This window comes from Bombina bombina, chromosome 5 (genome assembly GCF_027579735.1).
Source record: "Bombina bombina isolate aBomBom1 chromosome 5, aBomBom1.pri, whole genome shotgun sequence".
In the NCBI taxonomy this organism is placed as follows: Eukaryota; Metazoa; Chordata; class Amphibia; order Anura; family Bombinatoridae; genus Bombina; species Bombina bombina.
This window is the reverse complement of record NC_069503.1, coordinates 220,443,265-220,460,938: the sequence shown is the minus strand read 5'-3', so window position 1 is coordinate 220,460,938 and position 17,674 is coordinate 220,443,265. Positions and strand designations below refer to the sequence as shown.

General features: G+C 39.8%; 1 protein-coding gene across 5 annotated transcripts in view; it reads right to left on the bottom strand.

Annotated features, from left to right (window-relative positions):
* PARD3 (par-3 family cell polarity regulator) overlaps positions 1 to 17,674 on the bottom strand; it is a 1,150,653-nt gene that overhangs the window by 564,585 nt on the left and 568,394 nt on the right. For all 5 annotated transcript variants that reach the window (XM_053713848.1, XM_053713850.1, XM_053713851.1 and 2 more), the window contains exons 8-9: positions 7,629 to 7,754; positions 4,333 to 4,715 (exon numbers count right to left, since the gene is read on the bottom strand). In XM_053713848.1, the coding sequence (XP_053569823.1) occupies positions 4,333 to 4,715; positions 7,629 to 7,754 (509 nt within the window). The remainder of the gene's footprint in view (positions 1 to 4,332; positions 4,716 to 7,628; positions 7,755 to 17,674) is intronic.

Below are 17,674 nucleotides of genomic sequence, written 5' to 3'. Positions count from 1 at the left end.
GGGTACTATGTCCATTGCTGCTACCATTAAGCCGATCACCTCCATGCATTGAGCTACTGACGGGAGTTGAATGGAATGAAGGATACGGCATGCATTTAGAAGCTTTGTTAATCTGTCTTCTGTCAGATAAATCTTCATTTCTACAGAATCTATAAGAGTCCCCAAGAATGGAACTCTTGTGAGAGGAAAGAGAGAACTCTTCTTTTCGTTCACTTTCCATCCATGCGACCTTAGAAATGCCAGAACTAACTCTGTATGAGACTTGGCAGTTTGAAAGCTTGAAGCTTGTATCAGAATGTCGTCTAGGTACGGAGCTACCGAAATTCCTCGCGGTCTTAGTACCGCCAGAAGGGCACCCAGAACCTTTGTGAAGATTCTTGGAGCCGTAGCCAATCCGAATGGAAGGGCTACAAACTGGTAATGCCTGTTTAAGAAGGCAAACCTTAGATACCGGTAATGATCTTTGTGAATCGGTATGTGAAGGTAAGCATCCTTTAAATCCACTGTGGTCATGTACTGACCCTTTTGGATCATGGGTAAGATTGTCCGAATAGTTTCCATTTTGAACGATGGAATTCTTAGGAATTTGTTTAGGATCTTTAAATCCAAGATTGGCCTGAAAGTTCCCTCTTTTTTGGGAACCACAAACAGGTTTGAGTAAAACCCTTGTCCTTGTTCCGACCGCGGAACCGGATGGATCACTCCCATTAATAATAGATCTTGTACACAGCGTAGAAACGCGTCTTTCTTTATTTGGTTTGTTGACAACCTTGACAGATGAAATCTCCCTCTTGGGGGAGAGAATTTGAAGTCTAGAAGGTATCCCTGAGATATGATCTCTAGCGCCCAGGGATCCTGGACATCTCTTGCCCAAGCCTGGGCGAAGAGAGAGAGTCTGCCCCCCACTAGATCCGGTCCCGGATCGGGGGCCCTCGGTTCATGCTGTCTTAGGGGCAGCAGCAGGTTTCCTGGCCTGCTTGCCCTTATTCCAGGACTGGTTAGGTTTCCAGCCTTGTCTGTAACGAGCAACAGCTCCTTCCTGTTTTGGTGCAGTGGAAGTTGATGCTGTTCCTGTTTTGAAATTCCGAAAGGGACGAAAATTAGACTGTCTAGCCTTAGCTTTGGCTTTGTCTTGAGGTAGAGCGTGGCCCTTACCTCCTGTAATGTCAGCAATAATTTCTTTCAAACCGGGCCCAAATAAGGTTTGCCCCTTGAAAGGTATATTAAGTAATTTGGACTTAGAAGTTACATCAGCCGACCAGGATTTTAGCCACAGCGCCCTACGTGCCTGAATGGCGAATCCTGAATTCTTAGCCGTAAGTTTGGTTAAATGTACTACGGCCTCCGAAATAAATGAATTAGCTAGTTTAAGGACTCTAAGCCTGTCCGTAATGTCGTCCAGCGTAGCTGAACTAAGGTTCTCTTCCAGAGACTCAATCCAAAATGCTGCCGCAGCCGTAATCGGCGCGATGCATGCAAGGGGTTGCAATATAAAACCTTGTTGAACAAACATTTTCTTAAGGTAACCCTCTAATTTTTTATCCATAGGATCTGAAAAAGCACAGCTATCCTCCACCGGGATAGTGGTGCGCTTAGCTAAAGTAGAAACTGCTCCCTCCACCTTAGGGACCATTTGCCATAAGTCCCGTGTGGTGGCGTCTATTGGAAACATCTTTCTAAATATTGGAGGGGGTGAGAACGGCACACCGGGTCTATCCCACTCCTTAGTAACAATTTCAGTTAATCTCTTAGGTATAGGAAAAACGTCAGTACTCGCCGGTACCGCAAAGTATTTATCCAACCTACACATTTTCTCTGGTATTGCAACGGTGTTACAATCGTTAAGAGCCGCTAAGACCTCCCCTAGTAATACACGGAGGTTTTCCAATTTAAATTTAAAATTTGAAATATCTGAATCCAATCTGCTTGGATCAGAACCGTCACCTACAGAATGAAGCTCTCCGTCCTCATGCTCTGCAAGCTGTGACGCAGTATCAGACATGGCCCTAGAATTATCAGCGCACTCTGTTCTCACCCCAGAGTGATCACGCTTGCCTCTTAGTTCTGGTAATTTAGCCAAAACTTCAGTCATAACAGTAGCCATATCTTGTAATGTTATCTGTAATGGCTGCCCAGATGTACTAGGCGCCATAATATCACGCACCTCCCGGGCGGGAGATGCAGGTACTGACACGTGAGGCGAGTTAGACGGCATAACTCTCCCCTCGCTGTTTGGTGAAATTTGTTCAATTTGTACAGATTGGCTTTTATTTAAAGTAGCATCAATACAGTTAGTACATAAATTTCTATTGGGCTCCACCTTGGCATTGGAACAAATGACACAGGTATCTTCCTCTGAATCAGACATGTTTAACACACTAGCAATAAACATGCAACTCGGTTACAATCTTATTTAACAAAAACGTACTGTGCCTCAAGAAGCACTAAACGATTAAATGACAGTTGAAATAATGAACTGAAAAACAGTTATAGCATCACTCTTTAAAAACAACACAACTTTTTAGCAAAGGTTTGTTCCCATTAGTAAAATAACACTAATTAAATTTTAAACATAAAAATTACAGAAACGTTTTAAATCACAGTCACTATATAAGTCTCACAGCTCTGCTGAGAGAATCTACCTCCCTTCAAAGAAGTTTGAAGACCCCTGAGTTCTGTTAGAGATGAACCAGATCATGCAGAAAATACAAGAGTAACTGACTGGAAATTTTTGATGCGTAGCAAAGAGCGCCAAAAACGGCCCCTCCCTCTCACACACAGCAGTGAGAGAGAAACGAAACTGTCATAATTAAAACAAGCAAACTGCCAAGTGGAAAAATAATGCCCAAATATTTATTCACTCAGTACCTCATTAATGCAAACGATTCTACATTCCAGCAAAAACGTTTAACATGAAAAATACCTATTAAAAGGTTTAATGTACTTTTACAGAGTAATTCCGGTGAAATACCATCCCCAGAATACTAAAGTGTAGAGTATACATACAGGTTCATTATAACGGTATGGCAGGATTTTCTCATCAATTCCATTCAGAAAATAAAAACTGCTACATACCTCAATGCAGATTCCACTGCCCGCTGTCCCCTGATCTGAAGTTTTTACCTCCCTCAGATGGCCGAGAAACAGCAATATGATCTTAACTACTCCGGTTAAAATCATAAGAAAAACTCTGGTAGATTCTTCTTCAAACTCTGCCAGAGAGGTAATAACACGCTCCGGTGCTATTGTAAAACAACAAACTTTTGATTGAAGTTCTAAAAACTAAGTATAATCACCATAGTCCTCTCACACCTCCTATCTAGTCTTTGGGTGCAAGAGAATGACTGGGGGTGACGTAGAGGGGAGGAGCTATATAGCAACTCTGCTGGGTGAATCCTCTTGCACTTCCTGTAGGGGAGCAGATAATATCCCAGAAGTAATGATGACCCGTGGACTGATCACACATAACAGAAGAAAATATACTTAAACCTGAATCATGGCAAATATAAGTACAATACATATATTTAGAACTTTATAAAACACAAAGTGCAAAACCATAGCTGAGAGTGTCTTAAGTAATGAAAACATACTTACCAAAAGACACCCATCAACATATAGCATATAGCCAAACCAGTACTGAAACAGTTATCAGTAGAGGTAATGGAACATGAGAGTATATCGTCGATCTGAAATAGGAGGTAGGAGATGAATCTCTACGACCAATAACAGAGAACCCATGACAAAGATCTGCCGTGAGGAAAAAAACATTGCATTCAATAGGTGATACTCCCTTCACATCCCTCTGACATTCACTGTACTCAGAGGAATCGGGCTTCAAAATGCTGAGAAGCGCATATCAACGTAGAAATCTTAGCACAAACTTACTTTACCACCTCCATAGGAGGCACAGTTTGTAAAACTGAATTGTGGGTGTGGTGAAGGGTGTATTTATAGGCATTATGAGGTTTGGGAAACTTTGCCCCTCCTGGTAGGATTGTATATCCCATACGTCACTAGCTCATGGACTCTTGCCAATTACATGAAAGAAACAGAGCTTTACCCCCAAAATTGCTAATGCGGCTGTGTGCGCTCAGTGTGTCCTGCCTTTTCATCTCTGCACGCTCAGCCGCATCAGGTCGCGCAACCGAGTGCTCAGAGTTGAAATATTTGAACTTCAGGAGCGATATGACTCAGCGCGCATCGCTAGCAGTGTGTCACAGCCTAAATACTTTATGTTACCTCTATGACACAATAAAACAAAATGGGGAGAGCAAAAAGAACAGCCAATCACAAATACACAAAACAAGTGGCAGTTAGGGTCAGATCACTCACCTTTCTTTAACGGAATAAGCATCTTCTTTCCTTTCTTTGTATTATAAGCACTATTTGGAGAGGCGGTAACTACACGTTGCAGAGATGGTGTGAGGCCTGTTGGTGGTTTTCCTGCTGAATTATTGTTATGAGGTAGATGTGAATAAGAGTCCATGGGCTCACTCTGACTGCCCTGTCGAGGAATTCTTTGTAATGTCTGTTCAGGGCCTGGACTATGAAAACTTCTATTTTCTACATACGGAGAATCATGGATAACTTGGTTGGAGCAGTAGCTGCTGTTCTCACTTTGGGATAGTTGTTCATAAGGTTCTTTGTTAGATGCTGGGACCACATGGAACCAAATCATGGGTGAGCGCATGGCTTGACGGAACATATGTTGTGCTCTGCATAACAAAATGCCAAAGAAAATGAGAACATATTTAGATGCTATTAGGATAATTATGATTTCTAATTACATAAGAGTTGCCTTGTGTTACAGTGGAAACAGAAAATTATAGACGCGTTGCACTCACGTGTTAGTCTGTAACAGTTGGTCCCAATTAATGTGCATTTCTAAGTCACACAAAACAGGCTTACTAGGATAAATATTAACACCCTGGAATCATCATAAATGTGTTACTAGCACTACATATGTTGTAATATCTATTGATCAGTTATGATATTTGTACATACACAGAATTACAGAATTAATTTCATATTTCTTGTTGTATTTTATTAACAAGACTTATATCCTCACCAAGTCCTTAGAGATGATCATATAGGATTTGTTTTTCTTCTGGAAAATGTGTAAGCTTGTCATAATTTAGCAAAAAGAGAGATTTAAAAATTGCCTAAAATAGAACTAACATAACTCGTCAACTCTCACTTTCCACTATTATAACCCATTTGGTACAACACTGTAAATTTGTGCATGCGTTGTTGAACTCTGATGTGTGAATTTTCTTTTCTAATTTGTTTCATATTCTAAAAAATAATTTATACAGTATTTTCAAAAGCCACATTTCTTGCGCATTGTACCAACATTAAAGTTACAAAAAAAATACTTAAACATAAAACACACATTATATCTTTCACGATTCATATGGAGCATGTGATTTTATCAAATTTCTAATTTACTTCTATAATCTCATTTGTTTTGTACTCTTGGTAGCCTTTGATGAAAAGGATAGCTAGGTAGGCTTTCGGAGCTGCTGATTGGTGGCTGCACATATATGCCTCCTGTTATTGGTTCACCCAACGCAGTCAGCTAGCTCCCAGTAAAGGATGAAGCAAATTAGATAATAGAAGTAAATTGAAAAGTTGTTTAAAACTGTATGTTCTATCTGAATCATGAAAGAAAACAGAACATTAATGTCATTTTAAACACCATTTTATTGCGACAATTTCAGCAACTAGCAGTAAGCAAAATACATGGAGCGCTAAGAAGACGTTTTCTAGCACAACAGGTTTCTGGGCAGTGAATTATTTCTAATATTGACAGCAATATTATTACTACAAAAATATATTTGTAATGCTTATCCCAAATTCATTAATGGATTAAAGAAAATCTCGGACACTCAACATTTTTTCTTTTATATCTGAAGAAATAATGATAATTCATGCTAGAGTACATTATCTTTCTCATGCTTATAAATCTAAAGCCATACTGAAAAGGCTACAGTATTGTCTGATATTTACACAAATCATAATGTGTTTTTCTGTGTGAGATTATAATTTGTAGATAATAATAAATTACTACTGATGGGAATGGAAGGGTGTACTAAGCACTCACAATAAATAAATTAACCGATTCCAAACTTGGAGATTGAGAAAAACAAAAAATCTTAAACACTGATGTAATGGAACATTGAACGAGTCATTTGTGTCGTAGGAGTTTACTAAGACTCATGGCTGAGTTTGTCAACAAATATTTAGTCATAAATGCGAAGCTGAAAATGTCCATGTGGGAAGAGCTGACTCACTACTCACAGCGTGGCATGACGTTTTCTGAGTGGTATTTACATCTGTGATAAGAAAAGGATTTTATTCCCCCCCCCCCCATTTTCTTGAGCCCTCTTGAATTCTATAAGCGCTAAAACCATAAAAAGCAGGAATCTGAGCCGTTGAACAATTAAAGGAAGTCTGTGATTATAAGCTACTAATTGTCACTGTACTGGACACGATTACCAACAAGTTAGTTACTATCATCTCTGTAGCGTTCAGATGCAAGACGGCAGGTCTAATATAGTCAAGCTGAAATGTATTTGGAGAGAAAAGGAAAAACAAGTGTATAACCAGTAATTAATCAGTGAACAGACCAGACTTATTGACATATTATTATCATCAGTTATTTGTAGAGCACCAACAGATTCTGCAGCGCTAAAGACATTGGTCTAATATGCAAGGTGACAATTATGGAAGACAAAGGGATAAGGGGCCCTGCAAAGGAGTTTCACTGTTCTAAATGATCTCTCATGAAGGTGATCTACAAAGCAGCTAGGCTCGTAGGCGGCTTACATGCTATAAATCTTGTTTTACTTGATATTCTTACAATACCATATGAATCATCACTAATAAGCTCATAGCAAAGTGGGCAGAGGAAATTAAAACAAAAAACAACAACAACAAAACAAAACACCAAGGTCAAGAAGTGCCATCTCTTCTAATGAAATCGCAAAGAAACCTAAAACAATGAATGTGTGCAGAGCAAGAGGCTGCTCTGTATAAGTGTTTAGTTGGGGCGCAAATGAACCACCGTAGGAATATTTGCTAGAATTTGTAGGCAAATAAGCACAACAGAACAAAATGGCCAACAGAACAAAATGGCCAACAGAACAAAATGGCCAACAGAACAAAATGGCCAACAGAACAAACTACAAGGAAACGGGATATCCCTAAAGCTACCAGATAGGGCGAGAACTACATCAAAATTATGCAGAGCGCAGTTAGGAAAGAGAAGCATTCACTAACGATATTTTCTGAGCACCAAAATAACCACTTTGAAGATAGAATGAAGGAAATATTGTTACAATGTCTTATAACTGCCAGATAAAAACCCAAATCTCTAGTTTTATACAATCTCGGTCACAAAACATCTTAATCATCAAGAGCATCCCAGGGTATATAAGAGCAAAATACTATTTTATTTCACTTTGCCATAACAAGTGTATCCAAAAATACCCAAAAATGTCATTGCACTTATAAACACCTAGTGAACAATCAGGTACAGAGGGATTTCCTTTTATGCCATTTGGTTGTGTTCGTTGTCATCAGAATACAAAGAGGAACTTCACAAACAAGGTAAAAAGTCTACTTACTGTTCAAATCTCCTGTTGCGAAGGTCACCATTGTTTATTCGGACAATACAATCATTTACATGGAAGAGATTTTCTCGTTCAGCTTTACCACCTTTCTCCAGCCGTCTCACTAATAATCCCAGGGTTCTAGAATATAAAAATAGCAAATTATAGTTCAAGCAATATTTTTACGGTACGTAATAAATTGTTCTGATAATACAAAATCATTATGCAAGTACAGTCTAGCAACCCCTAGAGATAAAATGGGTTAAACTAGTAGGAAATCTAAAGCTAAAAGTAAATAGAAATGTGAAAATCCAGGTTTTAATAACTCCTTGGGAATATAAAGGTTACATTAAACGGACATTCCGTTCGTAATTTAAATACACATAGATGAATTACATCTTTGAATAGAAACATATTTGCAATATACATGGACTGGAAAATATGCTTCTAGTAAACGGTATCATTGTTTAGTGTTAACACTTTAATCTGCATGTAAAGCACAGCTAGATAGTCTCAGTGCACCAGCTTTTAAATACTGCAGCTGCTTAGAGTGTCAGTGGGGATTGTGTCTCGTCAGCAACAAATCAACAGATGGTATACGTATATATACATATGGCTCTCTTAGCAAGTGCTATGTTTAAAAATGCTGGTGCACTGAGCATACTTAAATAGACTTTTGAAACAGCTATTAGCTTTAATTAGAAGCATTTGTCCTAATATATGTGTATTACAAAAATACTTCTATAAAAAAACTGAAATGCATCCATGTGGGTTCCAATTTTGAATGAAATGTCCCTTTAAGCCTTAGTGGTTGCTTTGACAAAGCAACATATGATCAAGAAAATGATCTATTTAAACCATGACATGGAGAAAGAAGGGAATGCCCTAAATAATTTGGATGCTGCAAATAAAGCAGAGTACTAAAGAGCATGAGGATTTTTTAACTTGAAGTGAGTCAGTAGCATATTAAGAAGAAGGAATTGCACACTGCATAAAGTAATAACCCTTGATCAGAAGATTCATTGTGGAAAGCAGTCAAGCTTAACCTCACTCTACAGTATTGCCAGCAGCAGAATAAAAAGTCTTTTGGGTAATAAAAACAAGCCTGACCTTGTAGTACATTCTGCTTAAGTGATAATGACCGATTATCACACAACCACATAACACTACCCACACTCACTCTTCTCAGATTATCCTGCAGTGTTGGCAAATTATGTATCCGAGTATAACAAATGTGTAAATTGTATCACTCAAAGTATAAAGGAAAAAATAATAATAAAAGTCCTAATAGAAATAATGCGTATACAAAAAAAATACAGTGATGCGTTCTGTTGTCTTTGAAATTCTTGCCCAATGGGTAATACTTAGTGACTAAACAGAATATAACTCACAATAGTGTGATTCTGTATAATTTGATTGCGTGGTAGGTTTCTAAACAATAATAATGTCTGTATTATTTTGGGACTAGCCTGCATAAGAGTAGACAACTGACTTAAAGGGACAGTAAAGTAAAAATATAACTCATGACTAAAGCATGCAGGTTTAAAAAAACTTTTCATTTGACTATTATCTAATTTGCTTTGTTCTATTGGTATCTTTTGATGAAAACCAGCAGGAATGCACTGCTGGGAGCTAACTGCTGATTGGTGGCTGCACATACAGTATATGCCTTTTGTCATTGTCTCACCCGAAATGTTCAGTTCGATACTGGTAGTGCACTGTTGCTCCTTTAACAAAGGATAACAAGATAAAAAACAGAATTTATGTTTACCTGATAAATTACTTTCTCCAACGGTGTGTCCGGTCCACGGCGTCATCCTTACTTGTGGGATATTCTCTTCCCCAACAGGAAATGGCAAAGAGCCCAGCAAAGCTGGTCACATGATCCCTCCTAGGCTCCGCCTACCCCAGTCATTCGACCGACGTTAAGGAGGAATATTTGCATAGGAGAAACCATATGGTACCGTGGTGACTGTAGTTAAAGAAAATATCAGACCTGATTAAAAAAACCAGGGCGGGCCGTGGACCGGACACACCGTTGGAGAAAGTAATTTATCAGGTAAACATAAATTCTGTTTTCTCCAACATAGGTGTGTCCGGTCCACGGCGTCATCCTTACTTGTGGGAACCAATACCAAAGCTTTAGGACACGGATGAAGGGAGGGAGCAAATCAGGTCACCTAAATGGAAGGCACCACGGCTTGCAAAACCTTTCTCCCAAAAATAGCCTCAGAAGAAGCAAAAGTATCAAACTTGTAAAATTTGGTAAAAGTGTGCAGTGAAGACCAAGTCGCTGCCCTACATATCTGATCAACAGAAGCCTCGTTCTTGAAGGCCCATGTGGAAGCCACAGCCCTAGTGGAATGAGCTGTGATTCTTTCGGGAGGCTGCCGTCCGGCAGTCTCGTAAGCCAATCTGATGATGCTTTTAATCCAAAAAGAGAGAGAGGTAGAAGTTGCTTTTTGACCTCTCCTTTTACCGGAATAAACAACAAACAAGGAAGATGTTTGTCTAAAATCCTTTGTAGCATCTAAATAGAATTTTAGAGCGCGAACAACATCCAAATTGTGCAACAAACGTTCCTTCTTTGAAACTGGTTTCGGACACAGAGAAGGTACGATAATCTCCTGGTTAATGTTTTTGTTAGAAACAACTTTTGGAAGAAAACCAGGTTTAGTACGTAAAACCACCTTATCTGCATGGAACACCAGATAAGGAGGAGAACACTTCAGAGCAGATAATTCTGAAACTCTTCTAGCAGAAGAAATTGCAACTAAAAACAAAACTTTCCAAGATAATAACTTAATATCAACGGAATGTAAGGGTTCAAACGGAACCCCCTGAAGAACTGAAAGAACTAAATTGAGACTCCAAGGAGGAGTCAAAGGTTTGTAAACAGGCTTAATTCTAACCAGAGCCTGAACAAAGGCTTGAACATCTGGCACAGCTGCCAGCTTTTTGTGAAGTAACACAGACAAGGCAGAAATCTGTCCCTTCAGGGAACTTGCAGATAATCCTTTTTCCAATCCTTCTTGAAGGAAGGATAGAATCTTAGGAATCTTAACCTTATCCCAAGGGAATCCTTTAGATTCACACCAACAGATATATTTTTTCCAAATTTTGTGGTAAATCTTTCTAGTTACAGGCTTTCTGGCCTGAACAAGAGTATCGATAACGGAATCTGAGAACCCTCGCTTCGATAAGATCAAGCGTTCAATCTCCAAGCAGTCAGCTGGAGTGAAACCAGGTTCGGATGTTCGAACGGACCCTGAACAAGAAGGTCTCGTCTCAAAGGTAACCAAGGTGGAGCCGATGACATATTCACCAGATCTGCATACCAAGTCCTGCGTGGCCACGCAGGAGCTATCAAGATCACCGACGCCCTCTCCTGATTGATCCTGGCTACCAGCCTGGGGATGAGAGGAAACGGCGGGAACACATAAGCTAGTTTGAAGGTCCAAGGTGCTACTAGTGCATCCACTAGAGCCGCCTTGGGATCCCTGGATCTGGACCCGTAGCAAGGAACTTTGAAGTTCTGACGAGAGGCCATCAGATCCATGTCTGGAATGCCCCACAGCTGAGTGACTTGGGCAAAGATTTCCGGGTGGAGTTCCCCCTCCCCCGGATGCAATGTCTGACGACTCAGAAAATCCGCTTCCCAATTTTCCACTCCTGGGATGTGGATAGCGGACAGGTGGCAGGAGTGAGACTCCGCCCATAGAATGATTTTGGTCACTTCTTCCATCGCTAGGGAACTCCTTGTTCCCCCCTGATGGTTGATGTACGCAACAGTTGTCATGTTGTCTGATTGAAACCGTATGAACTTGGCCCTCGCTAGCTGAGGCCAAGCCTTGAGAGCATTGAATATCGCTCTCAGTTCCAGAATATTTATCGGTAGAAGAGATTCTTCCCGAGACCAAAGACCCTGAGCTTTCAGGGATCCCCAGACCGCGCCCCAGCCCATCAGACTGGCGTCGGTCGTGACAATGACCCACTCTGGTCTGCGGAATGTCATCCCTTGTGACAGGTTGTCCAGGGACAGCCACCAACGGAGTGAGTCTCTGGTCCTCTGATTTACTTGTATCTTCGGAGACAAGTCTGTATAATCCCCATTCCACTGACTGAGAATGCACAGTTGTAATGGTCTTAGATGAATGCGCGCAAAAGGAACTATGTCCATTGCCGCTACCATCAACCCGATCACTTCCATGCACTGAGCTATGGAAGGAAGAGGAACGGAATGAAGTATCCGACAAGAGTCTAGAAGCTTTGTTTTTCTGGCCTCTGTCAGAAATATCCTCATTTCTAAGGAGTCTATTATTGTTCCCAAGAAGGGAACCCTTGTTGACGGAGATAGAGAACTCTTTTCCACGTTCACTTTCCATCCGTGAGATCTGAGAAAGGCCAGGACTATGTCCGTGTGAGCCTTTGCTTGAGGAAGGGACGACGCTTGAATCAGAATGTCGTCCAAGTAAGGTACTACAGCAATGCCCCTTGGTCTTAGCACAGCTAGAAGGGACCCTAGTACCTTTGTGAAAATCCTTGGAGCAGTGGCTAATCCGAAAGGAAGCGCCACGAACTGGTAATGCTTGTCCAGGAATGCGAACCTTAGGAACCGATGATGTTCCTTGTGGATAGGAATATGTAGATACGCATCCTTTAAATCCACCGTGGTCATGAATTGACCTTCCTGGATGGAAGGAAGAATAGTTCGAATGGTTTCCATCTTGAACGATGGAACCTTGAGAAACTTGTTTAGGATCTTGAGATCTAAGATTGGTCTGAACGTTCCCTCTTTTTTGGGAACTATGAACAGATTGGAGTAGAACCCCATCCCTTGTTCTCTTAATGGAACAGGATGAATCACTCCCATTTTTAACAGGTCTTCTACACAATGTAAGAATGCCTGTCTTTTTATGTGGTCTGAAGACAACTGAGACCTGTGGAACCTCCCCCTTGGGGGAAGCCCCTTGAATTCCAGAAGATAACCTTGGGAGACTATTTCTAGTGCCCAAGGATCCAGAACATCTCTTGCCCAAGCCCGAGCGAAGAGAGAGAGTCTGCCCCCCACCAGATCCGGTCCCGGATCGGGGGCCAACATTTCATGCTGTCTTGGTAGCAGTGGCAGGTTTCTTGGCCTGTTTTCCCTTGTTCCAGCCTTGCATTGGTCTCCAAGCTGGCTTGGCTTGAGAAGTATTACCCTCTTGCTTAGAGGACGTAGCACTTTGGGCTGGTCCGTTTCTACGAAAGGGACGAAAATTAGGTTTATTTTTTGCCTTGAAAGGCCGATCCTGAGGAAGGGCGTGGCCCTTACCCCCAGTGATATCAGAGATAATCTCTTTCAAGTCAGGGCCAAACAGCGTTTTCCCCTTGAAAGGAATGTTAAGTAGCTTGTTCTTGGAAGACGCATCAGCCGACCAAGATTTCAACCAAAGCGCTCTGCGCGCCACAATAGCAAACCCAGAATTCTTAGCCGCTAACCTAGCCAATTGCAAAGTGGCGTCTAGGGTAAAAGAATTAGCCAATTTGAGAGCATTGATTCTGTCCATAATCTCCTCATAAGGAGGAGAATCACTATCGACCGCCTTTATCAGCTCATCGAACCAGAAACATGCGGCTGTAGCGACAGGGACAACGCATGAAATTGGTTGTAGACGGTAACCCTGCTGAACAAACATCTTTTTAAGCAAACCTTCTAATTTTTTATCCATAGGATCTTTGAAAGCACAACTATCCTCTATGGGTATAGTGGTGCGTTTGTTTAAAGTGGAAACCGCTCCCTCGACCTTGGGGACTGTCTGCCATAAGTCCTTTCTGGGGTCGACCATAGGAAACAATTTTTTAAATATGGGGGGAGGGACGAAAGGAATACCGGGCCTTTCCCATTCTTTATTAACAATGTCCGCCACCCGCTTGGGTATAGGAAAAGCTTCTGGGAGCCCCGGCACCTCTAGGAACTTGTCCATTTTACATAGTTTCTCTGGGATGACCAACTTGTCACAATCATCCAGAGTGGATAATACCTCCTTAAGCAGAATGCGGAGATGTTCCAACTTAAATTTAAATGTAATCACATCAGGTTCAGCTTGTTGAGAAATGTTCCCTGAATCAGTAATTTCTCCCTCAGACAAAACCTCCCTGGCCCCATCAGACTGGGTTAGGGGCCCTTCAGAAACATTATCAGCGTCGTCATGCTCTTCAGTATCTAAAACAGAGCAGTCGCGCTTACGCTGATAAGTGTTCATTTTGGCTAAAATGTTTTTGACAGAATTGTCCATTACAGCCGTTAAATGTTGCATAGTAAGGAGTATTGGCGCGCTAGATGTACTAGGGGCCTCCTGAGTGGGCAAGACTCGTGTAGACGAAGGAGGGAATGATGCAGTACCATGCTTACTCCCCTCACTTGAGGAATCATCTTGGGCATCATTGTCATTGTCACATAAATCACATTTATTTAAATGAATAGGAATTCTGGCTTCCCCACATTCAGAACACAGTCTATCTGGTAGTTCAGACATGTTAAACAGGCATAAACTTGATAACAAAGTACAAAAAACGTTTTAAAATAAAACCGTTACTGTCACTTTAAATTTTAAACTGAACACACTTTATTACTGCAATTGCGAAAAAACATGAAGGAATTGTTCAAAATTCACCAAATTTTCACCACAGTGTCTTAAAGCCTTAAAAGTATTGCACACCAAATTTGGAAGCTTTAACCCTTAAAATAACGGAACCGGAGCCGTTTTGAACTTTAACCCCTTTACAGTCCCTGGTATCTGCTTTGCTGAGACCCAACCAAGCCCAAAGGGGAATACGATACCAAATGACGCCTTCAGAAAGTCTTTTCTAAGTATCAGAGCTCCTCTCACATGCGACTGCATGCCATGCCTCTCAAAAACAAGTGCGCAACACCGGCGCGAAAATGAGGCTCTGCCTATGCTTTGGGAAAGCCCCTAAGAATAAGGTGTCTAAAACAGTGCCTGCCGATATTATTATATCAAAATACCCAAATAAAATGATTCCTCAAGGCTAAATATTTAGCCCAGAAAAAGTCTACAGTCTTAATAAGCCCATGTGAAGCCCTTATTTACGATCGTAATAAACATGGCTTACCGGATCCCATAGGGAAAATGACAGCTTCCAGCATTACATCGTCTTGTTAGAATGTGTCATACCTCAAGCAGCAAGAGACTGCTCACTGTTCCCCCAACTGAAGTTAATTGCTCTCAACAGTCCTGTGTGGAACAGCCATGGATTTTAGTGACGGTTGCTAAAATCATTTTCCTCATACAAACAGAAATCTTCATCTCTTTTCTGTTTCTGAGTAAATAGTACATACCAGCACTATTTCAAAATAACAAACTCTTGATTGAATAATAAAAACTACAGTTAAACACTAAAAAACTCTAAGCCATCTCCGTGGAGATGTTGCCTGTACAACGGCAAAGAGAATGACTGGGGTAGGCGGAGCCTAGGAGGGATCATGTGACCAGCTTTGCTGGGCTCTTTGCCATTTCCTGTTGGGGAAGAGAATATCCCACAAGTAAGGATGACGCCGTGGACCGGACACACCTATGTTGGAGAAATAAATTTGATAATAAAACTAAATTGAAAAGTTGTTTGAAAATGTATGATCTGCTTGAATCATGAAAGAAAAAAAAAATGTTTTTTTAGGTCCTTTTAAGTAGACCCACAAAACCGTTAGTACAGCTTCCAATCACCTATAGCTGTGTGGCACAAAAGTGTCCCAGATCTAAGTGTGTTGAACTTTCCCAAAAATAAATCCAGCTCAGAAAAGTGCTGAATGACACAAGCAGCCACCTTCTTCCGCACTCAGATCCTAACAAAGAAAAGGCCAATCAAGTCATTAAGAAAGTGTGCCCCCTCTGCTTGTGGATAAAGGAACCTGCATTAAAGGGACACTAAACCCAAAAATTTTCTTTCATGATTCAGATAGAGCATGCAATTTTAAGAAACTTTCTAATTTACTCCCATTATCAATTTTTCTTGGTTCTCTTGCTATCTTTCTTTAAAAGGCAGGAATAAAAAGCTAAGGAGCCGGACCATTTTAGGTTCAACACCCTGAATAGTGCTTGCTTATTGGTGGCTATATATAGTAAACCAATAAGCAAGCATAACCCAGGTTCTAAACCAAAAATGGGCCGGCTCCTAAGCTTTACATTTCTGCCTTTTAAATAAAGATATCAAGAGAACGAATACAAATTGATTATAGGAGTAAATTAGAAAGTTGCTTAAAATTGCATGCTCTATCTGAATCATTAAAGTTTATTTTGACTTGACGAATAATTTATAAAAAGATGATTAAAATAAGCAGTTTACACAATAATTGGGTTTAGTATCCCTTTAAATCTGAGACTTTCATTAACTACAGCATAGATGTTTGATAAAAAAAAAAATTATACCATAAAACACTTATTAGCAAGCAAAAACCTACAAAGGGCACCGTAAAATTCTGCTTGTTAAAATGTTTCTGCGAGTGTCATGCGCCCCCCAAATATACACACACTAATCAAGTGTGCTCGCATCTGACCACTGCGTTCCTTAATACTAATTCTGCAACACATAATAAATGCTCGAATAATAAATAATTAAGGAATTACAGAGGTCACAAAAATAAATGATTTTATAAAATAAAATATGTAAATATATGCAGTATTCTGACAGTATATTAAAATACCTCTTGGTATTTCTATCTTCAGCTTTATTATTCCTAACTTCATTTAGAAATGAATGACTTCTATTCATATACACAAAGTAAAGTATTTTGTATACAGGAAGCCAGTCATTTCAGAATCATATTTTTGGTAACAGAAGAACTGATATTATGAAAGATACTGCTAATTAAAGCAACATGGTGCTCTTGTGATAAACATCAGAGAATAAAGTAATGGAGAAAGAATTGCAGCAATATACACAGGAGTGGTATTATTATGCTTCCCATAATCCCGGCACCAGCAGTAGCTAACAAGCTAAACCCAGCTATCTTTGTCCAGCATGGAAAGATAGAAGGGTGATCGGATCTGGATTTGAAATCATTTTAATAAAAACATTATATATATTTACTTCTACAGTAATTATAAAAATTACTAAAAAGCAAATGTTTCAGAAATAGGGTTTAAAAAAATAACAGGTTAATAGCAATTGTATAACACGTGTATTTTTAAAAAAAAAAAAACTTTTTTTGCTTTTAAAGGGACATAGTGCAAAAAGAAAATGCTCTTTTATGTTAAAGCATTTGATATATTTCACTATTTCTTGTATATAATTGTGTGTTTAACCTCTGCAAAAGGGATTATACACAGTCATTTTCAAAGCAGCAATGCACTGCTGGGAAGCAGCAGAAACCATCTGGTGAGCCTATAAAAAGACAAATATGAGTGGCCACTAATCCGCAGCTAGCTCACAGTAGTGTAGGATATGTACATATTCTTTTTTAGCAAAATGATTAAAAGAAAAGAAAGTACATTTGAAAAAAGTGAAGTTCAAGTTTTAAGATTACATGCTCTTAATCATGCAAGTTTTTTTTACTTTCCTATCCCTTTAAATAAATGCTTACAAATAGTATTTATAAACACAGGTGACCCAGTACCTAGAGACAATACAGAGTAAAATATGGGTCACCAATGCGAAAAACAATTTATTTCATGCTGCAAAGTAGAAATAAAATGTATATTTTCCTCAAACATTACATTACCTTATAGACCCAGTACAAATTAGTTATCTTTTATTGAAGAGTAAACCTTAGCAAGCTTAAGAGCTGAGCCAATGACAAGAGGAATATATCAACAGCCACCAATCAAAAGCTAGCTCCCACTGGTGCTCCTAAACCTACCTAGGTAATCTTTTAAACAATGGATAGCAAGAGAACAAAGCAATTTTTTTTATTAGAATTAAATTGAACAGCTTAACATGCTTTATCAGAACAATGGAAGTTTAAAGGGACAGTTCACCCAAACATTTTCTCCCATTTAAATTGTTCCCAATGATCCATTTTACCTGCTGGAGTTTATTAAATTGTTTACAAGTGGCTCCTTTAC